The sequence below is a fragment of the Leishmania panamensis genome, assembly GCF_000755165.1.
Source record: "Leishmania panamensis strain MHOM/PA/94/PSC-1 chromosome 18 sequence".
Taxonomy (NCBI): domain Eukaryota; phylum Euglenozoa; class Kinetoplastea; order Trypanosomatida; family Trypanosomatidae; genus Leishmania; species Leishmania panamensis.
In genome coordinates this window covers 82,601-105,339 of record NC_025863.1, presented here as the reverse complement: position 1 = coordinate 105,339, position 22,739 = coordinate 82,601, and the positions used below count along the sequence as shown (strand labels likewise).

At 54.6% G+C, this 22,739-nt stretch overlaps 5 protein-coding genes across 5 annotated transcripts, besides 1 other annotated feature; all 5 read left to right on the top strand.

Annotated features, from left to right (window-relative positions):
- Positions 1-213: 213 nt before the first annotated feature.
- On the top strand, positions 214-1,107 carry LPMP_180220 (60S ribosomal protein L7, putative; the record flags this gene model as incomplete). The annotated part of the gene is made up of 1 exon (XM_010699554.1): positions 214-1,107. The coding sequence occupies one exon, from the start codon at positions 214-216 to the stop codon at positions 1,105-1,107; it is 894 nt and encodes a 297-aa protein (XP_010697856.1).
- Positions 1,108-3,471: 2,364 nt separating this feature from the next.
- On the top strand, positions 3,472-4,689 carry LPMP_180210 (RNA-binding protein, putative; the record flags this gene model as incomplete). Its single annotated transcript, XM_010699553.1, has 1 exon — positions 3,472-4,689. The coding sequence occupies one exon, from the start codon at positions 3,472-3,474 to the stop codon at positions 4,687-4,689; it is 1,218 nt and encodes a 405-aa protein (XP_010697855.1).
- A 1,713-nt stretch (positions 4,690-6,402) lies between these two features.
- LPMP_180200 (activator of Hsp90 ATPase, putative) lies at positions 6,403-7,458 on the top strand (the record flags this gene model as incomplete). Its single annotated transcript, XM_010699552.1, has 1 exon — positions 6,403-7,458. The coding sequence occupies one exon, from the start codon at positions 6,403-6,405 to the stop codon at positions 7,456-7,458; it is 1,056 nt and encodes a 351-aa protein (XP_010697854.1).
- Positions 7,459-8,602: 1,144 nt separating this feature from the next.
- Positions 8,603-10,081, top strand: GLF (UDP-galactopyranose mutase; the record flags this gene model as incomplete). Its single annotated transcript, XM_010699551.1, has 1 exon — positions 8,603-10,081. The coding sequence occupies one exon, from the start codon at positions 8,603-8,605 to the stop codon at positions 10,079-10,081; it is 1,479 nt and encodes a 492-aa protein (XP_010697853.1).
- Positions 10,082-11,420: 1,339 nt separating this feature from the next.
- Positions 11,421-11,990: a repeat region.
- An 8,752-nt stretch (positions 11,991-20,742) lies between these two features.
- Positions 20,743-21,771, top strand: LPMP_180180 (hypothetical protein; the record flags this gene model as incomplete). The annotated part of the gene is made up of 1 exon (XM_010699550.1): positions 20,743-21,771. The coding sequence occupies one exon, from the start codon at positions 20,743-20,745 to the stop codon at positions 21,769-21,771; it is 1,029 nt and encodes a 342-aa protein (XP_010697852.1).
- Positions 21,772-22,739: the final 968 nt, after the last annotated feature.

The window sequence follows — 22,739 nt, the reverse complement described above, 5'->3', positions numbered from 1 at the left end:
CCTCTCACTTCCAACCCTTCTCTCACCTGCGTGACCCACGCACACCCTCCTAACTCGTATCTCCCCCTTCCTGCCTCCCCCTCCCGTCGCCACTGACCGCACTGTACAGTTTCTCCTCATTCTGTATCAATTTGTTTGTGCGTTTCTACGCGAGAGCCTTGAACACACGGAGGCGAGCACTCACATACACTCAGGCACTCCTGCAAGGCCATCATGGGGAAGAACCCTCCAAAGTGGCTGCCAGGCGAGCGTGTGAAGGAGACCATTCTCCTTCAGCGCAAGTCGGTTGAGCAGCTGCGCGCTGATCGCGTGCTGCGCAAGGATAAGCTGCAGGAGCGCCGTGACCGTCACAAGAAAAAGTTAGACGCCAAGCGCAAGCAGAGGCTATCGACGAAGAAATTCATCTCCGCTCAGACAATCCTGAAGCACGCGCAGCGCAAGGAGCACCAGGGACGCAAGTTTCAGAAGATCGGAGAGAAGGTCGAGGGGCGCCGCCGTCACGCGAATATGGAGGAACTCAAGAAGAAGCTGCGTGAGAGTCCGGTACGACTTGTGGTGCGCGCGAAGGGGTCGCAGATCCCACCGGAGGTGGCGTCGGCCTTCAAAAAGGTGGGCCTGCTCAAGATCTACGCAGCACGCCTGATCACCCTGACACCACGCACGGAGAAACTCGTTGAGCAGCTCACGCCATTCTCGATTGTTGGCGAGCCAGACAGGACACAACTGGAGTCGCTTCTCCGCACCCGGGGCGCTCTTTACAACGAGGAGACCCAGACGAAGCGGCTCATTAGCGGTAACCTGCTGCTTGAGCAGGCACTTGGCCAGTACAACGTGCTGTGCATCGAAGATCTCGTAGAGACGATTGCTACGCATGGGGAACACGTAGAGGAGGTTCTTCGGCACATCGCGCCCTTTGACTTTCATCCGCCTCGCCAGCTCTTCGTCGAACGCCACCGTTCCGTTCACCAGAAACTAGAGATTGTGAACAAGGACTCCTTCGCCGCATACCTCGCAGACCAGCTGCAACTCACGCTCAATAAGGAACGCAAGGCTGCCACTGTGGCGAAGAAGTCCAAGAGGGTGGGGGTACAGCCCAAGACCGTTTAAAGCAGCTGCATTGTAGCCGATGCTGGAGGCGGGAGAGAGAGAGAGATGTGAAAGGGAGGGGTCGCGGTGGACGTTGTTTCAGTGTACGGCTTGACGCTATCCTCATCCCTTCGTTCATATGTCCCTCATCCCTCACTTTGTAAGTACGCGGGTGCGAAGCGGCTCCCGCTCTCCGTACTGTGCCTGTCTGGCACGCTGTTGTATCGCTGTAAAGCGAGGTATGTGGGTGTGAACGTGCGTGATGCGACCAACCAGGACTACCACAGGTGGCACTGGTGATTGTTGCCACAGTGCTTCGCTGGCCTGCTGATGTGCCGTTGTCGAACAGCAAGTCGTCGGTGCGCTCGACGAGAGGGGGTAATCGGGTGGTGCCGCGTATTGACGTGCGCCCTTCTCCTTTGCAGCGAGGAGAGGAAAGAGCCACGAGATGAGAACTGCGTGATGATAGGCTTCGCTTTTCTTCCCCTCTTTTCTCGTGTGCCTGTGCGATTTCTTCCTCCTCTGTTACTTCTCTTACTTAAAGCCATAACGGATGCTACGGCTCCTACGACTAACAGTGTGCAGTACTCAGACAGTGCATGTGCGTTCTTCCCTTTCCTCACTACTGTCGCTGCATCGCGGCTGCGTTAGTCGGGTGGGCTTGACCACGTCTGCAAAGGCGTATGAAGGCGGTAGGGGGAAGGGAGGTTGTTGTACTGGCACGTATCTCAGCAGGAGTTGCTCTGCGTCCTGTGTGTTTGTGTCTGAGTTACGGGGTCATCTGCCGGTGTGGTGGCAGTGATGAACGTGGCCGGGGGGGGGCGAGAGGGAAGATGGACGAAGCAAAAATGACTTTACTTGACCCCACGTGCTCTTTCTGCGCGTACACGGTGACTGCGCTGCTTGTGTATGCGAGTGTGAGGGTCTCGACGTTCGTATTGTCGCCCCCCCTCCCTCCCTCCCTCCCCTCCCACACACACGTCTTATGCGCTCACGCGTCAGTAAACAGACAAGACAATATAAAATCCAAGACGGACTCTCATCAGCGACATGCGGAGAAATGGTGTGTTTTCGAGGGAGGGGCGTTTTGTGTTTCCCCGTGTGGGAACGTGGGGAGCGTTGTGCCGGCGGGGCGAGAAAGAGGGCAAGGAAAGAGAAAGAAACGAGGAAGGAAGGGGGTGGGGTGGGGGGGGGCGGGCAGCGATGACAATGAAGGGGAGGGGGAGAGCGCTGGTTTACCCACGCACTCCACGTCATCTTGGCTTGATCAATAAATCCAAGGCTCCCCCCTTTTCTGTGCCACCCGCCTCAAATATGACTCGACGCGGACGTGCTACTTTGTTTACCGATGGAGTGATGGCCTCACCTTTTTCCCTCTGGTACTCTCTGCGCTTGCCGGGGTGTAGACACGCGCATACGGGCCTCTTTGTTTGCTTTCTTGCCTCACCACATCCCGACATTGAAGTGCTGTGTGTGTAGCGCTGAGGGTCGTTTGATGAAGACAAGCGCCGCCCCATCGCCTCGACTTATTTCTCCACCCCTTCCTTCTGCCGCCTTTCTCGCTCGCTCGAGCCGTTGGCATGCTGCGTCTCCACACGTCTCTCTCTCTTCCTACACGCTTACAACATGACTCCTTGCCACGACTGCCCATCGTGAAGGACACACACTCGCGCGTGCTGCCACGGCTGCCTGACTGTCACCTTGTTGCCCTTGTGCACCCCCTTTTCTCCATTTTGTGTGTGCGGCCGCTTTGCATCCGTTCGTGCTGATTTTGTGCTCGCTATACAGCCAAGGCGCATATCAAGCGGAAGCGTCTGCGTGAGTGAGTTAGAACAGCGGACGTCCATCTCTGCCTTGTTTTCCCCCCACACCCAGACCCGCGGGTGCGTTGTACACAACAGCGGGGCAGATGTGGTACGCCTAGTCAACTGTATCAGCTCTGCCTTGTTGCAGAATTTTGTGACTGGGTGTGTGGTATTTCTTTCACATATTGCCTCTCCCTCTCCTTGCGTTCTCGTCGACCTTATACTTCCTTTCTCCGCTTATTTCTCGCCCATCGACTCGTCTGCTGCCGCCGCCGTTGCCGCGTTCCTTTGGGCTGCTGCGAATGTGGTGGTGGTTCTTGCTGTCGCGACACTCAGCTGACGAGTAGAGCAGGGACTCTCTTCACGGCCCTTTTCACACACCCAGATTTGCGCACTGGACCCTCAATTTCTCCACTGTTCTTCGGGGTTTTCTTTTTTTTTTTTCGCTCGTCTACTTTGGCGCTTGCGTCGCTGAGTCTACGCGGACGTGCCGTCTCCCGTTGACGCCTTCACCTACGCCCCCCCCCCCTACTCCCCACACCCATCCACACCCTTACGCCTACCCCACAGAGTCGGCACCATGTCGAGCACTCCCATGCAGACCCGCTTTGGGTGCTACATCGGCAACATTGACCGCTCCGTTACGATTGACATGCTGAGGCAGGTGTTTTGTCAATGTGGCACCATCATCGACTGCTCGCTGAATGGGCGTGAGGGGGACCCGTACCGCTTTGGCTTCATTGACTTCGCTACGGAGGATGACCGCGCTCGAGCTATGAAGTACAACGGCTTCACCCTCGTCGGCCGCAAGCTGAAGGTTGGCGTGAGCAAGGGAAACGTGAACAAACCCGAAGGCTTCGCGACCGGCAACGGCGTCGGCGGCGGTCACCTCCGGATGGGTGGAAACCACCGCCACTACAACAACGATGGCAGCATGATGATGAGCGTCAATGGCCTCTCACCACAGCAGCAGATGGAGGCACGGTTGCTGCTCCAGTTCCTTCAGGAGGGCAAGATGGACCCGCGGCAGCTCTCACCGGCGCAGCAGCAACTGCTCATTACCTACCTCGGGCACGGCAACAGCAACAATGTGACTAACGGCAGCAGTACGAACAGCGGCAGCAGTACGCCGGCATTGGCGCAGCAGTCGCAGATGGGGGTCATAGGCAGCAGCGCAATGCAGTCGCCGCTGCCGCCGCCGACGATGCACAATAGCAACAACATGATGAGTGATGCTGCTGCGTTCATGCCAAGCTCGAGCGTTGGTAACAGCGGCGCTGGGACTGGTATGCCCATGATGGGTGGTGGTGCCCCTCAAGGGATTCATATAAGTGTTGGGCCCAGCATGATGGACCCGATGAGTGGTGGTTATGGGATGATGCCGCCGCCCCAGCAACAGCAGCAGTGGGTTGATATGCCAATGAACGGGCCTGGCATATTCCCGCCCAAGATGTGTGGCCCGCCGCTCAGTCAGCAGCAACAGATGCCGATGCAGTCGAGTCTGCAGCAACCGTACAACCTAGGCGGTGGTGCCGCATTGATTAGCGGATCGGGCGCTACGGAGCACAACCGCAGTGCCTTTGTAAATCCCCCGCCTGCGGTGGAGATCCTAAAGCTGCGCGAGAGGCAGCGCGAGCAGTTTTTTGAGGTGGTTCGAAAGGACGCGGAGAAGTACGAACGAAAGCTCCAGGAAAAGAAGGCGCACTCGGCGGCTGGCGGCGATGCCGAGCGCAGCATCGACAGCTCAGCCTCGGACGATGATGAAGACAAGAGGCCGACGAAGAGGTCAAGGAAATAGGTGTCTAAGTAACTGATAAAGCCGCGTGTGAGTGGCGTACCGAGAGAGAGAGCGAGAGGTGGGGACCGGTCCCATAGGCCTATATTAGAGGCACACGTTTGTGTGTTCGTGCGTACGTGCTCTTGTCGCTCTCTTTCACAGCAGCAGCGGCACAAAGGATGAGAGGGCAGGCGGACGGCTCTCTTTCCTGCCCCGTCTTCTGTTTTGTTCTTGTTCACTCGGAGCCGCTGCCGAATGCACCTTGGGGACTGATATCAGCGCGCTTCTCTCAATTATATCTGCGGATGTCTCCTTCACCCCTCCCCCCTCCCAGCGTTCCCAGTGACGTGAGGGAGGTGGGTGAGGGGCCCAGCAGGTGCTAAGGTGGCGGGTGGGAGGGACGGCTCAAAACTTAGCTGCATGCGCTTTTCGGCATCGCAGTGGCCCACACAGCGGTCAGCGTATACGTTTGTAGCTCGTTTTGCCTTGTGCATGTTTGGCTTCGATGATGTCGTCAAGGTGGGGCAGGCGCACTGACGTGGAGAAGTCCACGCGCTTATTCATTTGAGTTGTGGTGTGGGCGTGGAAGGTGAGGGAAGGGGGAAGTAAGCCTATACTGGCGTAGTATGCGCTCACGTATACGTATCTATTTCTTTTGGTACTGAGGTACTTGTGTGTAGGTGTGTAGGTATGTGTGTAGGTGTGCTCTAGAGCAGTATTGGTGACCGAATGCGATCTGATGGCGATGACTGAGTGAGTGTTAACGTGTCCTTTGTTTCTGTGCTTTATCTTGGTGCTCTCTTCATTATTACTAGCATTGTACCTCTCGCTCACCTACTCCTCCCTTTTTCCACAACCCTCTCTCCTCTTTACTCTCTCCTCAGGAATGCGTCCCGTGGCGTCCTAAATTTGGGCAACACAAAGACGAACGCTGCCCGCTACGGTATGAAGGACTCATTGCTTAGCGCCACAGAGATGCAGGACGTTGGCTATGGGAATCTTCGCGTGTGTAGTGTGTGCGTGTGGTGTCGCCCTTCGATACATGCGAGATCCCATGTGCGAGGTGGGGACCACAAGGGGTGCTATAAGATCACAGTATAGGTCTCGCTTGTTCGCAAGGGTAGGGCCTTCAAGGGCGCGTCTGTGCTTTCTGACCTAGCACGCACCTGATGACTACCTGTGGCCGATCATTCCTTAACCGCTAAGAGGAAGGCCTGCCGCGTATGCATCGCGCTCTCTCGGTTTCGCACGCTAACGTTCGTCGGGTGATGCTGGGGGATGTCCCATGTGGCAAATATCGTTGGCTCTGGTGCATTTTCATTGCTCTCTTTCCTTCTTTCCTCACCTCTTGCCCCTTGGTGCACGTGGCGCTGGCCACGCCTCCTTCCGTCCCTCGTCATCCAAACTACAGTCACCAACACACGAATATACTTCCCGCAAGTGCTCAACGAGATCGTTTTGTGGACGTTAGGACTATCAGCGTTGTTGTTGTTTCTTTTTTTTTTTCCGTAAAGTCATACTGTGAGTGTGAGTGTGAGTGAGTGTGTGTGTGGGTGTGCGTTGCCACTGTTGCGGTTCTTCGGATACATAAGACCAGCCGCTCCCTGTCACCTGCATCGCTGCTCCTTTCCCCGTCTGTGGGCGTGACCCTTGGGGGAACCGCATCGCTCCACCTCTGGCACGGGTAGGTAACCCCCTTCCCTCAAGGCGATAACCGAGGTACCGTTGGGCGTAATGGCCAAGGTCGGCGAGGGCGATCCACGCTGGATTGTCAGCGAACGCACCGACGGCGCAAACGTGAACTCGTGGCACTGGGAGGAGCGCGATCTTTCTCAGCACACACATGACAAGCTCAAGAGCGTCTTTGCCGAGCATGCAATCCCGGTCCCAGCAGACATGGCGACGAGCGTCGAGTACCTCAAGATTGAGGAGGTGAGCGAAATCTCCGGCGACGTCACGGTGGCCCAGCGTAAGGGGAAGATGATGTGCTACTTCGAGCTGAAGATGTCGCTGCGGTGGGTGGGCAAGATGGCAGGCGCGGATCAGGTGATTCGTGGAAAGATGGAGGTCGCCGAGGTCGACCACGACGGATTCAAGGACGAGTACGACATCGCCGTCACATGCCAGGAGAACGACTCAGCGGCACAGCAGCTCGAGTCGGTGGTGCAGGTGGCCGGCCGCCCCACGGTGCGGCAGGGGATAGCCACCTTCTTTGATGCTCTCTTCGCCGAGTATCATATCGGGAAGCAGCTGAAGAGCGGCGCCGCCTTGCCCCCCCCACCGCCACCACTCTCTGCTTCTGCATCCACAACCCTGGCCACCAACGCAGCGGCGGGTAAGAAGTCCGTGACGCCGTCCAAGTCGAGCAGCGGCAGCGGCGATGAGAATACGTCCTTCTCATGGAAGATGCGCTGGGGCGCACCCGTGGTGGAGCTGTACGCAGCCATGACGGACCCGAGCAGGGTCAGCGTGTACACGCGGAGCCCTGCCTCCATGGATGTCAAGGCCGGCGGCCTGTTCAGCTTCCTCGGTGGTGTCATCAGCGGCTACTACGTGGATGTGCAGCCCTCGACCCTGATCAAGCAACAGTGGCGTCTCAGCAGCTGGCCTGTCGGCGTGCACAGCTCGGTAGTGCTGCAGCTGGTGAAGGAGGAGCCTGGTGTGACGACGCTGGAGTTCACACAGTCTGGCATTCCTGCTGGTCAGCTGCAGAGCGTGCAGGAAGGGTGGAAGGCGAACTTCTTTGAGGCCATCAAAGTTGTGTTCGGCTACTCCCTTGAGTACATCTGACCAAAAAGGAAGAAAGTACGAAAAGTCAAGAGACGCAAACACCGATAAAAGTGGAGCCACACACAGAGAGACGAGCAGGCGCACACACGCACACACACACGTCTATCGCTGTGAGAAGGAATTTGCATCTCTTGCGCCTTCATGACGCTTCTGCTGCCTGCGCGTCAACCGACTCTGTTGGTTCTCTCTCGTTGGCTGCATAGCGATAAAGGCAACGCAGACATGCGCTTGTGCGTCTTCATGTGCCCATGAGTCTGTGTGTAGGGTTTTGCGCAGCTCCTCTCTTCCTCCCCCCTCTCTCTCTCTACATTATTCTTCTTTTTCTATCTCTGTATTCGACTGCGCGTGTCTCCCTCTCTCCGTTGGCGTGAGCGCATCTGTGTCCAGTCGCCCTTCACACACGCACTCACTCGCCCTTCTCCTCGTTCTCTTTCTTCCTCAGGTTGCTGTGATGTGCTAAAAAGGGGAAACACAAACAAACAGCATCAAAGGCCAACTGCGCTGGACGTAACAATCAGCGAACTTCGTCACCTCATGGGTATCAGCAATGCACTCGGGCACAGCTGCGTATCACGTGTGGCCGTGCGTGTGGTGGTGACGAGAGTGCACGTCTTCTTCCATTCTCTGATTTTACTCCAAAGCCCCCCTCCTTTCCGGTCTGCACGCGAAGCTTTCACATCTCGAGATCGATATCCTCCTTCTGTGCCCATCGTGCTTGCCGTCTTCCTTCGTTTGCGCCTCCACCCCTGCCCCCCTCTCTTTCGCCCTTCTCCCAACTTTGTTCCATCGTGCTGCCCACACCCACACATCCACGCCCGCTCGCTGCACGCATCTCTGGGAGTTTATCCTTCCACCTCTCCCCTCCCTCTGTCGCTGTCGTTGCTCCACGTTGCTACTTCCACCTCACCCGCTCATGGGGTGTGTTTGCGTGTACTTCGATGCGCTCTCCTTTCTTACTTTCTGTGTGTACGCACAGCCTTTCTCATTGGTATCTTCTCCCCCCCTCCCCCCCTCTTCAGTAGGTGTGCTAAGCCTTCACTCGTTTTCCACCTTGCTCGCTCACACCCTTTCCTAAGGAAAACAAAGGGGTCGCGAGCATAGGCATTAGCTGGTGCAACACAGATCCGCGCAGTAGGGAGCCATCATGAGCGCTGACAAGAGAGTGGTTGTAATCGGTGCTGGCCCCACCGGACTCGGCGCTGCGGTGCGTCTGATGGAGCTCAAGCACCTCAATTTCCATATTTACGACGCCAGCGCCGTCCCTGGCGGCCTCTCGCGCAGCGTCAGGGACGAGAACGGATTTTTGTGGGACATGGGCGGTCACGTCATCTTCTCCCACTACGCCTACTTTGACGATGTCATGAACCTCGCCATCTCTGACTGGAACACGCTCCAGCGCGAGTCGTGGGTACGCTGCTGCGGTGTCTGGGTGCCGTATCCATTTCAGAGTAACATTCACCGTCTCCCATCAGAGGTGCGAGACGCATGCCTGAAAGGGATGGAGGAGGCCGAGGCGGCTCGTGCTGTCGCCACGGAGGAGAAGCCGAAAACCTTCGCCGAGTATGTCTCGCGCCAGTTTGGCGAGGGGATCGCCGAGGTTTTCATGCGCCCGTACAACTTTAAGGTGTGGGCGGTGCCGCTGGATGTGATGAGCGCGGAGTGGGTCGGCGAACGCGTGGCCAGTGTCAACGTGCAGCGCATCAAGGAGAACATCCAACTCAACCGCGATGATGTTGGCTGGGGCCCCAACGCCACTTTTCGCTTCCCTAAGGCGGGCGGCACCGGCGCGATCTACGAGGCTGTCTGGAAGATGATTCCAGAGGCGCATAAGACGCTCGGCTGTCAGTGCCGCGTCGTCAAGGTGAACCCGATCACGAAGACGCTGACAATGGCGAATGGCGAGGCGGTATCCTACGACACACTTGTCTCCACGATGCCGCTGGACGATCTTCTGCGCGCCATGGCAACTGGGCTAGAGGAAGACCCAGAGGCGGCGTCAGCTTCGGTGCTGAAGGCGCCGCGTCTTCGCGAGATTGCCGAGAAGATGGTTTACAGCTCTACGCACATCATCGGCATCGGTGTGAAGGGGTGCCCGCCTTCGGGGATGCAGACAGCTTGCTGGCTGTATTTCCCTGGCGACGGTATTCCCTTCTATCGCGCGACGATTTTCTCCCGCTACGCTGACTCGAATGTGCCGGAGGGGCACTGGAGCATCATGCTGGAGGTTAGCCAGAATGCGCAATACAAGCCCGTCAACGTGGACACCATAATGGAGGACTGCATTGATGGTCTGCGAACGGCGACGTTGCTTTGCCCGGAGGACGAGATCGTGTCCCGCTGGCACCACATGGAGAAGAAGGGCTACCCGATCCCGTTCGTGGGGCGCAATGAGTTGCTGGAGGAGGTACAGCCGGTGCTGCGTGACACGTACAAGATCTACTCCCGCGGCCGCTTCGGCGCGTGGCGGTACGAGGTGGCGAATCAAGATCACTCGATGATGCAGGGCGTCGAGGCGGTAGGGCACATCTTTCACGGCACGGATGAGGTCACAGTAAATACCCCAGAAAAAGTCAACACGAGGTACGGTGAGGCACGCTGCACCTTGTTGTTGACATCTTCGTAGACGGCAAAGCTGGCGGATAGGGATGCGGATACCATAGGACTTCCCTTCCCTGCCGCAGTTGCATCATCCCATACAGCGACCTTCACCATCGACCCGGCACCTGAAAGCGCCGAGTACGCCCTGCACGGCTCTCAGAGAGCGACGACCCAGGGGGCGAAGGGGAGAGCAGCAGGTGGATAGAGTGGTGGAGGCGATTCTACTTTGCGTTCATTCTCCTCTTCCATCCCGTGCAGCCGAAACGCACGACACGTGGCACTCGTGGCGGCTTCTCGGCCAACATGTGGAAAAGAAAGGTATGAGCTGCTCATGGTGCAATGCTCATCTCTCACTGTCCCTGTGCGCCATTAAGCCTCTCTACTGTGCCGTGTGCTCCACATGCTGTTTGGCTATTTTCTTGGGGGTTTTATTTGCTTTTCTCATAGGTAGGAAGTGAGCCTTCGATGATGTCGCTTCCCCCCCTTCCCCCCATCTTGACCTCATCCTGCGCGCTGCTAGAGCGGCTACCATTCCGGGTCCAGTACGTTTCCCACCTTCCACTTTATTCGCGTATTTTCGTCTTCCAACACTCTCCTCCCCCTCCCTATGTGTAGGTCTCTTGCAGCGGAGGTGCGCGCACTGTCGTCCTCTCCCCTTCGCGCTGCTCTGCCCTTCACATTAACGACGGATAGCAGGGCTGGTCAGTTTCTAATGTGCCATCCTCTGACCGACAGAGCAGTGGAGAAGGGGATAGGCACTCCCCCCAAAAGAAAATAGCCACTGACGCAAGAGTACACGCACACACACACAATCACAAATCGGAGCATGTGGATAGGGAGGCGAGGAAGTAGAGAGGGGGAGGTGTGGAAATACAGTGGAAGGGGTCCCTGGACCGTAAGAATGCGTAATGCACACACCAGTAGCGTAGCACGTGCGTCGTCACTGCCTACAAGTTGCTGACGCCGTCCTCCGCCCACAACAACGTGCTGATGGACCCATTAGCAGACACATCCACAGACGTGCCTCGGGGATATGCATGCGCATCCGTGGACGTGGCAAGGCTGATGCCTCGGGGCCCTTTTTACACGTACACATGAGAAGGGTGAGGTGGAGGGGGGCCTTGTGAAGCTACATCCCTCTACCTGTGCGCTGCGCGATGACAAGGACACCCGCTGAAGTGTCGAGGTGGCCGCTCTCTATGATAGGGAGGCTTCTTGAGTGAAGGATGTCACCATCGCCTCTTCTTATCGAATGACACACGCGAGAAAACAAAGCGAAAGACAGAAAAGACACAAGCGGTAAAAGGCGCAAGATGAGCGCGTTCTTTCGGAAACTGTTTTGATTCCCTCATGATGGTGAGGGGCACCTCAGTGCGTGCTCTCTCCGCCTCCGCTACCACACTCTCTGTGGTGGTGGGGGGGAGCCAGGCAGCCCCCCTACCACTGCCAATGCCGAGTTGCCTCTGGTGGTGATGGTGCCAAGTGCCTACGATGTAGGGAGGAGGCCAGAGCGGTGCGTCGCTGCTGGTGCCGGCGGGTGAGGCCATGGATGGCGTGGCGTCGGAGCGACCTGTGACAGTGAGCACGCTTGCGCCACCCACCTGGTGGGCATTGTGCGAGAGTGACTCGAGGGCATCGCACCCGGCCCCTCGCTGTCTGCTGGTGTGGGGCGCCTCCCCCCCTCCTCCCACTCCCGAGAGAGGGGGATGCACGAGGTGGCGACCAGCATGACGGGGGCGGCTGGGGGGCGGCCTGCAGGGCGGGTGGTCGTGGCTTGGGGCCGGGGCCGTGCCCAGCTGACTGAGTGGGCGCACTGCTGTGACGTGTGTGCCCACGGCTGCGTCGCACCCTGCGATGGCCCATGTGACAGGCCGGGGGTGGTGTGAAGTTTACCTCATGCTCTACGGCATGAATAAACGAGTTCAAACAAGAAACATCCCATCACATGCAGAGCGGGGGGTGGGGTGGTGAGTGATAGAGAAGGGGAGCTGTGGTCGATGCACGATGTTGTAATCTGCGTTGCACTTGTAGGCCATTTTTTCGCTCCGCTCGATGTGTGTGTGTGTCGTGCGGTAGTGCTTGACTCATCCCAAGTGAATTTGTGCGCGTCCGCCACCATTGTTTTCTACGTCAGTTATGTGTGCTCATTCTCTGCCCAGGCGTGTGATAGGCGCGAGAAGGAAAGCCGCATTCGTGTGTAAACGCCCTCCTGAGCGCGCATCTGAACAGGAGGATTGTTGTACTACCACCACAACACACGCTCGCTTTTTCACCTTCGTTTCCCCCTTTTCTGAACTCTTCTTTGTAGCGCATGGGATGTTTCCCCAAGCTGCTGTTCTAAGTTGGAGTCCTCCTCATGAAGCTTGAAGCGATGTGATTGCCTTCAAGAGGAAACATAGCCTGGAAGCCCACAAGGAGCGTACGAGAGAGAGAGAGAGCGAGGAGGAGACGCGTTTTGTGTGTTAAGCGGCCGTTCGTTTATTTCGAGGAAAGAAAAAGGATTGAGAAACGTCATGAAGGAACCGCATGTCGACCATTCACGATGACGCCGTCTGTTTTTCTCCGTGCACTCCTCTTTGCTTGGATGCATTTTTTTAAAGCTGCGGAGTGCTTTCGCTCATTCTCGATCTCCTAGACGCCTCCCGAGACCTCTCTTAGCCTTCTTTTTTTTTCTCTAGGGACACGCACTACTTGTGCCACAGAAAGTGAGCTCTCCTCCACCTCCCCCGACCGCACGTGTTCACTGCTTTGATAAAACGTAGAGAGGCGATGACACATCGTTTTGTTTGCTTCCTCTCTCTGCCCCCTCTGTGAAGTCTTCCACTGCGAGGCTTCTATTTGCGCCTCCGCCTTGGTTGTACTCAGACACACCCCGTCCCGCACACGCCGGAAGCGTAAAGGCTTGCTTCCAAGTACCGACATTCAAGTCTCCGCATGTCGCGAAGCGACTGTACCGCGAGCGCATGGTGTTCAACGCAGAAACTACGCTGACCACTGCTAGTGGGGCAGCGAGACAGTGAGGACAACCAACGTACGCCGGTGCCGTTTCTCTTCTCCATGGGCGTATTTCACTTCTCCTCGTTATCACGGCTGTCTTCTAGACTCCTCTGTTATCTACCCAACGTGTGTCCGCTTGCCCCGTCTTTCTGAGGTGAAAGTGAGCGGCTTTGAGTCTTTCTCGTGCTCTCGTTGCACTGGCCACCGAACGCGTCTTCCCCTCCTACCCATCCCGTCCACGCTACTGGCGCGTTTCCTTTCGTCATGCGCTTTTATCTGTTCCCACCTCGCCTCCTCCTCCTCCTCCTCCTCCTTCATTGGCGTTTGTCGCTCGCTCGCCCATTCTCTCCCCGTGGGCACGCGCGCTTTTCTAGTTTGCCCCTTCCCCCTCCTCTTCGGCTAATGTGCATTGAGTCATTTTTTTTTCGTTGTATCGACATTTTAGTGTTGTTGTTGTTTTTTTGTTTCTCCCTTCTCGATTCAGCGTATGGCGCTTGTTGCTCTTCTGATTTTCTTTGCCCTTGTGGATGCGCTGGCAAGTAGTTGTCACGCATTCTCATCCTGCAACGCTGTCGTGCTGGTGGCGTTCACTGCGTTTCCCCTATTTCTCTTCTTCAAAAGACAAAAGGAGGGGTTCTCCCAGCGCAACCTCTGAGCTGCTTCCAGGGTGCTCATCCGGCTCGTCGGAAAGGCGGGAAGCTGCCAATAGTATTGAAAGCAAAAAATAGAATCCTGGCGAGCGTTCGAGAGGGGCCTAGCCACAGAATACTCTTGGCCTAGCTCGATTACTTTCACTCCAGTTTGTGGAATGCACAGACGGTCTGTGACAGTTTTGGGCAGCTGCCCACTCACCCGGTTTGGATGCTTGTAGTCCTTCACAGGACCATCACACGCACGAAGGAAGTGCGAAACCCTCCCCCCTTCCTCGGAAAAATATGCCATGAAGCAGCAAAGTTGTGTCAGTTGTGTGCGAACCGCGTTTACCTCGCAAGTAGCGTTTTTTTTTTCCTTCTTCACCATCCTCTCGGCACCTTTCCTCTTCCAAACTAAAGATTGACAGTTAATTCACCTTGTAAGACAGACCGAGCCTCCCCGCGCCTTTTTCACTTCACACCAAGCGAAAAGGGGCAGGTAGCAGTTTTAAAGACAGGACAAGCAACAGCCACCCCAGGCCGCCGCAGCTCGGCTGGAGAGACACGATCGAGACGTTACTGAAGGATTCACTGAACTGCATCACGTGACGCTCATTCGTTTTCACGCCCACTTCATCTTATAAGACAGACAGAGGCACTCTGGGCGCGGACGTGGGTGGTGCACCGAACTCCCCTCCCCCCCCTGCAAAAAAAAAAAACCAGCAACCACAACGGCAAAAAAAAAATCAGGCGCGAGCAGTCAAGCGATAGGCGGAAAAGAGGAAACACAGCAAAAGGAAAGACGCAATTCATCCGCTGCAAGTCTCTGCCCGTCTCCCGGGGTGGCGTGATCCACGAGCTGACGACCAGAAGGCGTGAATATACAGATCCACAGCCCCCTGAGAGGACGACACGTATCTCTCTATTTCAGCTGCAGAATACCCTTACAAGAGCGACATAAAGGCAGCCGAGAGAAGGAACGTCTCCCGCCTCGAAACCGGTTGAACGAACACTTCGCCGTACGAAGTACCAGTCAAGCGCAAAGCAGAGGCACCAATCACACTAACGGGCTGCTGAGCAAGAAGACTGCGGAACCGTAAGTAAGGCAGCCAAGAGGATTAGTCGAGCTCTTGTCGAGGTCAAATAAAAAGAAGGGAAACAAAACGAAGTATTTGGCAGCAGACAACGCTGAAAAGGCTCACTCTCTTCTTCTGTTCCCACGGCTGAACGAAAATTGGCACGGGAGCATCGACAGCTGCGTACCGAAGCGAAACCAGAAAGTGTGAAGTCGAAAGAATCGACAACGTCTGTCAGTTTCGTGCAGGTGGTAGAACGAGTTGACATCAACAGCACGCAACGACAGAGGCGCTTTCTCTTCTTGCACGGCTTCTTCTTACCTGGCATCTCACCGCATCTTTGGATTCGTTTCTAGCCCTCCGCTTACTGCTTCGGTGTCATCGCTGCAGCTGAGTACTCGTTTTCTTTCTCCTGGCTGGCTCTTGCTCTCTTTTCCTGCTCTTTTGTCTGTGTTGTTTGGCTGTTTTGAGCAGCAACAACATAACATGCAAGGATCGCGCGCACGCACGCGCACACCCCCCCCCACACACGAAAAAAACGTCACCAGGAAAACAACAAAAAGGCAATACGTAGACGGAGAGAAGCGAACAGCTGTGTGTTATTCACGCTCCACCCCTCTGTCTTCATTTCCCCCCTCATCTTCTCGCTGTCCTCTCCGTCGCTCACTCGTCATCTTTCCTTTCTTTTTTTGCTCGCTTTTCTTTCTGACCCCTCCCCTCCCTTTTACGCTTCGCTTCTCTTCTGTTTGTAATTTTGCTTCTCTCTCTCTCTCGGTGTGCATGTGTATGTATGTGTGTGTGTGTGTGCCAGCGCTTATTTCCGTATACTTCATTGGGTTTTTTGCTCCCTTCTCGGACTTTACCTTTTTTTTTTCGTACAATCCTCTTCGTGTCCTCCTTTGCTTGCGCTCTTGTGTGCTACTGTACACCGAGCCTTTTCCCTGTTGACCCCGTCCTTCGGCCCATCCTGCCTTTTTAAATCGCTTTCGCTTTGTTATTGTTGTACTCGCTGACTTCTCTTTCTTTTCCCGCCCCGCCCCCCGCTGCTGTTTGCTTGCTTGTTTCTCTCAAGGTCATCTTCCAGCCCTTTTGTGTTGTATCATCTCCCTCCCTTCCTCCCTTTCCTCTCCTCTCTTTCTCGTGTGCATGTGCATGTGTGTGTGTGTGTGTCTTTGCACCTTGCTGGGTCTTTATTTTGCACTTCTGGGTTTCTTCTCTCTGTTACTCGATTTCATTGGTGCTATTCGCCCTTTCTGTTTCTTTGTCTTTAGTGTTGGCGATATTTAGGGCTATTCTTTGTTCTCCTGCCCCATTCCTCTCGGATTCTCGTCTGTGTATCTCTGCCGTTGGTGTTTTCTATTTTTCTTTTCTTTCTCGCTGTGGTCGCTCTGCCTCTGCAGGCCTTTGACCTCTTTTCCCTTTCACCCCACTCTCGCTACGTGACACCCTCGCTGGTGTCGTCACGGTCCTTTAACTCTTTTTCGTTTTGTTTCTGACTCGGTTCCACATCTTTACCTTCGTATTTTCTCTCTCTCTCCTCGACATCTTATTTCGCTTCCCTCGTGTTCTAAGCCCCCTCCTCATCATTTCCCTCTCCCAGATCCTCCTCTTTCTTTCTCTCTCTGTTGTCTTGCGTCCGTAGTTGCCTCCTTTTATTCTCCCCCCTTTCCCCTTCCCTCCTCTCTTCTTCGGTATTTAGTGCTTGTGAGCTGCCACTACGCGGGCGACTTACAACGTCATTCCACCCACGCACCTCACCACAGCGGTCGATTAACCTTTAAAGGGCGAAAAGCGCACAAGAGAGAAGGAAGGGTCACCGAGGCGAAGGGACTAAACGGCAACCACCACCACCACAACAGCAAAAAGGCGGCCGGAGATACGCACGCATATTCTGGCGTCTCGCCTGGCGCTGTGTTTCTGTCTGTCTATTATCATTAGTATTGCGCGTAGTGGCCGCGTGTGCCTGTGCATGTGTGTGTGTGCGTGTGTACAGCGGTTCTCTCACGGCATCCCTTCCTCTTACTCTCTTACGCTCTTCTCTCCCACCCCCCATCTGGGAGACTTGCCTCTCCCATACGAGATCCCTACCCACGCACACGACTAAGGCATATATACCGATACAGGGGCTTGCTTCTCTTCACTATTTATTCCCCCCTTCCCCCTTTTCCCCCTTTCAGCGCATCAACAGTTCCATTCCGCTTCAACCTTTACTTCCTCTACATTTCCGTGGCGGATTGTCGTGGGCGCCCCCCCCCTCCCCTGTGCAAACAAAGCTTCTTCATCCATATTAACACTCAAGTGTGCCTATTCACTTACCAGAGCTCTTCAACTCTGTTGTTGTTTCAATCGATTCTATACGACTCCTTTTTTTTGTTCTCATCAGTTTTGTTTGGACATACTGCTCTGTCGTTTTGTTTTCTCTAACCCGTCTGCTCTTTGGTGGTCGACCCCTTCTCCCCTTCCTTCTCCTCCGCTCTCTTATCATACGTGTCTCTGTTGGCGTATATCCAGAGACTCTAGAACTCAGCTTATTTGCGCACATCTTTGCTGTTCTCTCTTGTTTTTCTTCTCGCGCTCCTTCTCGGCGCCATTCTTTATCGAGTGTCCTTTTTTTTTCCCCTTTCGGTTCCACGCGTAGCAGGACGACACGCACTGCCCTTCTCTTGTGTAGGAGTCGTGCTTGCCTCAGGCACTGTTGGGTCGTCGACTCAACTTACTTCAGATTCTCAAGCCTTTTCTCACCCCGTTTCTTTTTCGTTTTATTCCTTTTCTCTCTCTTTCTCTGTGTTTTTTTTTGTGTTTTTTTTTTTTCTTCTCTTCGTGGTTGGGCATCTTGAGCTCTCTCTCTCTGCACTCCCCTTCCGTTCCTCCCTTCTCTCTTCTTCCCCCGTCTTCTGTTGATTTTCTTCTTCCTCTCGGTTCCCCCTTTTTAATTCTCTCCCCCCCCTCTCTCTTTCCCCCCTTTTATCTCGTCGTTTTTTTTTTTCCTTATTCCACAAGGGTAGAGATATACTCGTTCTCTCCGTCTCTGTATATCAAAGTGTAAGGAGCAACCCATACGTATATACCTCTACGTATATCATCTCTGTTCTTGTCGTTCTTGGCCTTGCTCGTGCTTTCGATCTACCTCTCGCTCTCGCCTTTGCGTTTGCCTTCGATCTTCTCTTTCACTATCACCGTTGTTTTATTCTTCCTACTTCTCTCTTTTCTCTGTCACGGGCGCTTCACTCTCCGTATTTCACTTCTCCTTCATTTTTTTCTCCTTTCTTTTCGCTCTCTCCCTTCGTCCTTCTTTTCTTCATTGTCTGCTCGCTGCTCTGTGTTGCTCTCTTCGCGCAGGCCTCCGTCTCTCACTGCCTCCCTCCCTCCCTCCCCTTATTTTCATTTCCTGTCGTAGTCAACGGGCGTCGCTCCTGTGACTATTTTCTTCTGCGATTGTTGGCTTTCCGCTGTTGCTCTACCGTCTGGTCGGTCGTTCAACTGACGCACTGAGTAGCGAAGCAGGCAAAAGACGAGAAGAGCGAACTTCATCCACAAAGTACCCCAGAGAGCCAATAAAGGAAAACACGTCCGTCTATTGTGGAGGCGGGATATCGATTGACGCACCACCGAAAGGCAAGGGGGCGGACACGACTGAAATCGAACGAAAAAGAGGCAGTCGTGCTTCCCTTCCACCCTCCCTCTTCGTCTTATACACGTACGCGTTTGGTGTGGTTGTTAGTGGTTGGAGGCTGCTGCAGACACGAACGGCGGAGAAGCAGACGTAACCACTCACTACGTAACTGCTGAGTGCTGACTCAGACTGATACACGGAAAGGATAAAAAACAGCGAGGGAAACCCACACATCGCCCTCTCTCCCCCTCTTCGTCGTAAAAGGAAGCGTAAGGTGAGAGTGTGTGAATACGTGTTTTGTCTTCTGCTCCCCACCCTGCACTTCCTACTGCCACCACTGACACGGTAGAAAATCCAAGGGCTGCCGATCATTCGCCGACATTTTTAAACGTTCACTTACTTCCCCTCCTCGCTGCCGCGTGCGTCCTTGTGATTTGACAGAAAAAAAAGCTACCGAAGCACCCACCATCCCCAGTCGGCATAAACCCCCGATACAACGAAAGAGCAGACAAACAGAGCATTTTTATCGCTGTAGTGCACACCGACTCTTTGTTTTGCTTTTCGGTTATTCTCTCTTCTATTCTTTCCTCCCAATCATCTCTAATTCTTTCCGTACTTTATTTTTCTTTGTTCACGTACATCCGTCACTCTTCCCCCTGCCGTTCCCCACTCTTACTCCTCACTCAGCTACTCGAACTGTACATCCGTGTTACAGCTTTGCTGTTTCAAGTTTGGCTCTTTTTTCTTCTTTCGCTCCCAGGTGAAAACTTCCGTCGATTTATTTCGTTTTTTTTTTTTTTGTTTTGCGCATTGCACTGTACACGCTAATCTGTTCTCTTTTCCTCTCTCGTTCTCACTTTCCTGTTGGTGTGTGTGCTGCTTTGTTTCTTTGTCTTTCACATTTTTTTTTTCATTGCTGTTCTCTTGCGTTCTACTTGCTGTTATTGGGTTGTTGTTATCCTTCTCGACACTCTTTTTCACACCCTCTCTCTTTCTCTATCGCGGGGAGTGTGTGCTGAAGTGTCTCAGTGTTTTATAATTTGTGTGCTGCACTTCCTTCTCTCTCCCTCCCTCCCCCCTCCTCCTCTTCGTTTCTGCAGAGCCACTTCTATAGCGTCTCCTCTACGCCCTTTCCCTCCGCGTCTCGTGGGCGCTCCTTTTTTTTTCCATTTAGCGCTTTTTCTTCCCTTGTTGTGTTCCCGTTGGATCTGTCTCCTGCGCAACGAGCTTCCTTTTTGTTTTCTGTTGTTTTCTCTCTATCCACGTTGCTTGTGTTGCTTGCTGAGCGTTCTTGTCTGTCTGCGACACAATTTTTCTTAGGCGTTTTTTTTTTTTGGGGCGTGTCTTGCAGTCGTTTCTTCGAACCTCGTGTCTCCGTGTGTCTCTTTTCGTGAGTGTGCTCCATTTTATTCTTCAACTCTCCTTTTTTGCTAGCCGCACTTCTCGCTCTTTCCTAAGGCTCTTGGGCTTTGCGTTGTTGACGCGCTCACCGGTTACGTCTCTTTTTCTACTTTCATCTCTCTGTGCTTCTCTTGCGTTTGTTCGTTGTGTCGTCACGTGCATTGTTCGCACCCTTCGAGGCCACCTCCCTCTTCACTTTGCTTCTTTGCTGTTATTCTCCTTTTCCCCCTTCAACACCTCACTCGTATTGCTACCTTTTTCTTTCCATCTTGATTGCTCTATCCGCGTGCTCAAGAAGTGCATTCACGTCCTCTTTCACTCTTCACCCCTTCAACCCCGCTACCCTCATCTCTGCCGATCTTGAAGCCGAGTAAAGTAGTCTCTTCCTCGGTGATTAGGCGCACTTTGCCTTCGCTGCCGACCTCATCCATTCCGTATTTTTTTTCGCGCTTCGTGTCTGCCTCGCTGTGTGTACGCGTCTGTGTATCAGCGCTATAGTAGTTGGTGAGGCAGAGCGGAGACCGGTGGTGCGTGCGTGTGTAAGTGGAAGGGTGGCGATTTCTTTTTTTCCCCCTTTTTTTTCCTTCTTGTCTCTTTTCCCTTCCCGGAGGTGCTGCGACTACCATTGGACTTCTCGCTCCTCCGCGTCCCTGTTCGGGCTTTCCACCTCTTTGCGTTCCCTTACCTACACATCCACACGGGTACATACGGGTAGATCTCTATAGCGATACCGATCGATACACATTCTTCCTTGTTTCAACCCCTCCCCTCCCCCCAGTTGAATCCTCTAATCGGCTGTCGGTATTATCTGACCGGACATATTGTGGGTGCTCTCTTCGATCATCGAGTCAACGGAAGACAATCGCCTAGAAGCTCAGCGACGCAGTGCCGGAGGCGAAGCGAAAACACACGAGGACAAGAGGCGAATAATATTTGCCTTTTTTTTTCCGGAACAACAGCAAAGACGATGAGCTACAAGTATAACGGTGCCTACAACCGTGGGCGTCCATCGGTCACCACTGCCACTGACAGCAAGCTAAACCTGCTGGTTCGCTTTCTCGACCACACCGTCGACGACGTCCAGTTCCGCGTCTTCTTTGAGCCTTTTGGCGACATCACTTCCTCGATGGTGATGCGTGACATCTTCACTGGCGAGAGCCGCGGCTTTGGCTTTGTGCGCTTCGCCCGTAACGCGGACGCCACACGCGCGCTGCACGAGTGTGATGGGAAGAAGATTGGTGGAAAGGCTGTCAACGTGATATGGGCGAAGCAGCAGCACGACGACACCCCTGCCGGTCAGGAGCGGCTGAGGATGAATAAGCTGTTCCTGCGCAACGTGCCTCTAGGTATTACGGAAGCTGAGCTGGTGGAGCTTGTTCGTGCGTACGGCACTGTCAAGGAGGCTTCGCTACACAGCGACAGGATCCCCACTGCACGCCATTCGCCGGCGCGTCGCATCGCCTTCATCGTGTTTGCCGATGAGGGGGCAGCGGAGGCCGCACTGCGTGGCGTCCATAACACCTGCCCTTTTGCGACCTGCCACGGCATTCCCCTGATGGGAAAGTTATCGGAGGACTACAAGGCAAAAAACAGTGGCAGCGGTAACAGCAGCACCAACAGCAGTTGCCAGAACTTTAGCACTGCTAGCCGCGCACCCACCACCTTCTTCACGGACCAGGGGTGCTTGCCTCCCATGTTGGACTGCGCCTTCTGCAATTTTGTGCCGAAGCACGTAACCGGTGCCTGCACCCCGACACCTGCGAGCAGCGTGCACCTCTCCGACTCCGCAGCGGATGACTTGCTCTTCTCTCCGTTGGCCGTCGGTGCTGGTGCTTCTCACGCAGATGGAGGCATCGCCGAACAGGACGCAATTGCCCGCTACTCGCCTGCCTTACGTTTATCAACCCTTCGCACGCCGGTCCTGTCGTCACCAAAGTTGTTCCGGCACAACCCGTACGCGGCGTCGCTGATCGTCCCGAGGAGTAACTCCAGGTAGCCGAGTAGAGGAGCGTTTCCGAAGCTCACGATGTTTTCCTACCAGTAGACGCGCAACTGCACAAGACCACAGTGGCACACACCAACGCGCGAGCCTGCAGGGTGAAGGTGCTGCCAACGGTGGTGTTGGCGCTTCTTTTCTTTTGTCCTTTTTTTCTGTGTGCGTTTCCCTGGAAAAGAGAACGGCGGTTTTTGCAGAGAAGGTGAGCGACCACATAAGAGGGAAGCTCCAGTGCACTATGCCAGCCTAAAGCACAGACGTAGCCGTAGCAGTGACGCAGGACCGATTAGGGGAAGTTCAATATATGTGTGCGTGCGTGTAGGTAGCCGACTGTCTGTCGTTTCCTGCCGTTCGGTGCCACGGAAAGGCCGAGGGGGTGAGCAAGACACCCTCCGAGACCCAGCGCCTTAGAGAAGATGAGGCAGCCCTTATTGAGGGCTGCGATGTGTGCCTTGACCGAAGCGTTCAAGAACGACAGAAACACGTGTCTTAACGTGCCCCCCCCTCTCCCCTCACCTCTTGACGTATTAGTACTTGTGCTGTCGCTTCTGGGAGTCCCGTCTTGTCGTTGTGGCGCTTTGCCTGTCTTGTTTTCTTCGTCTACGCCGCATCTGGGCTTGTTGGGTGTTGTGTGTTACCCTTCAGGGTGGTGTTTGTGCTTTTTTCAGCTCCCACCCTTTACTTTTCCACCTTTTTTTTTTGGCATTTCCGCTTTCCGTGTGACACCGCCATCGGCCTCCCCCCTTGTTTTGCCTGTTTCTTGCTTGCGCTCTACGCTTTTCTCTTGGGTGAGACGTACTCACAACTCCCACTCTTCCTCCTCTCGCGTCTTGGGTGTTGTAGGGAGGAGGCATGCAACAGCTCTCCTGCATTTCACTCCCTCCCCCTCCGATTCTATGCCCCTCTTTCACCATCACATCCCTTTCCTGTTGAACTTGTTGGCTTAGGTGTGCGTCTCCATATTTCTT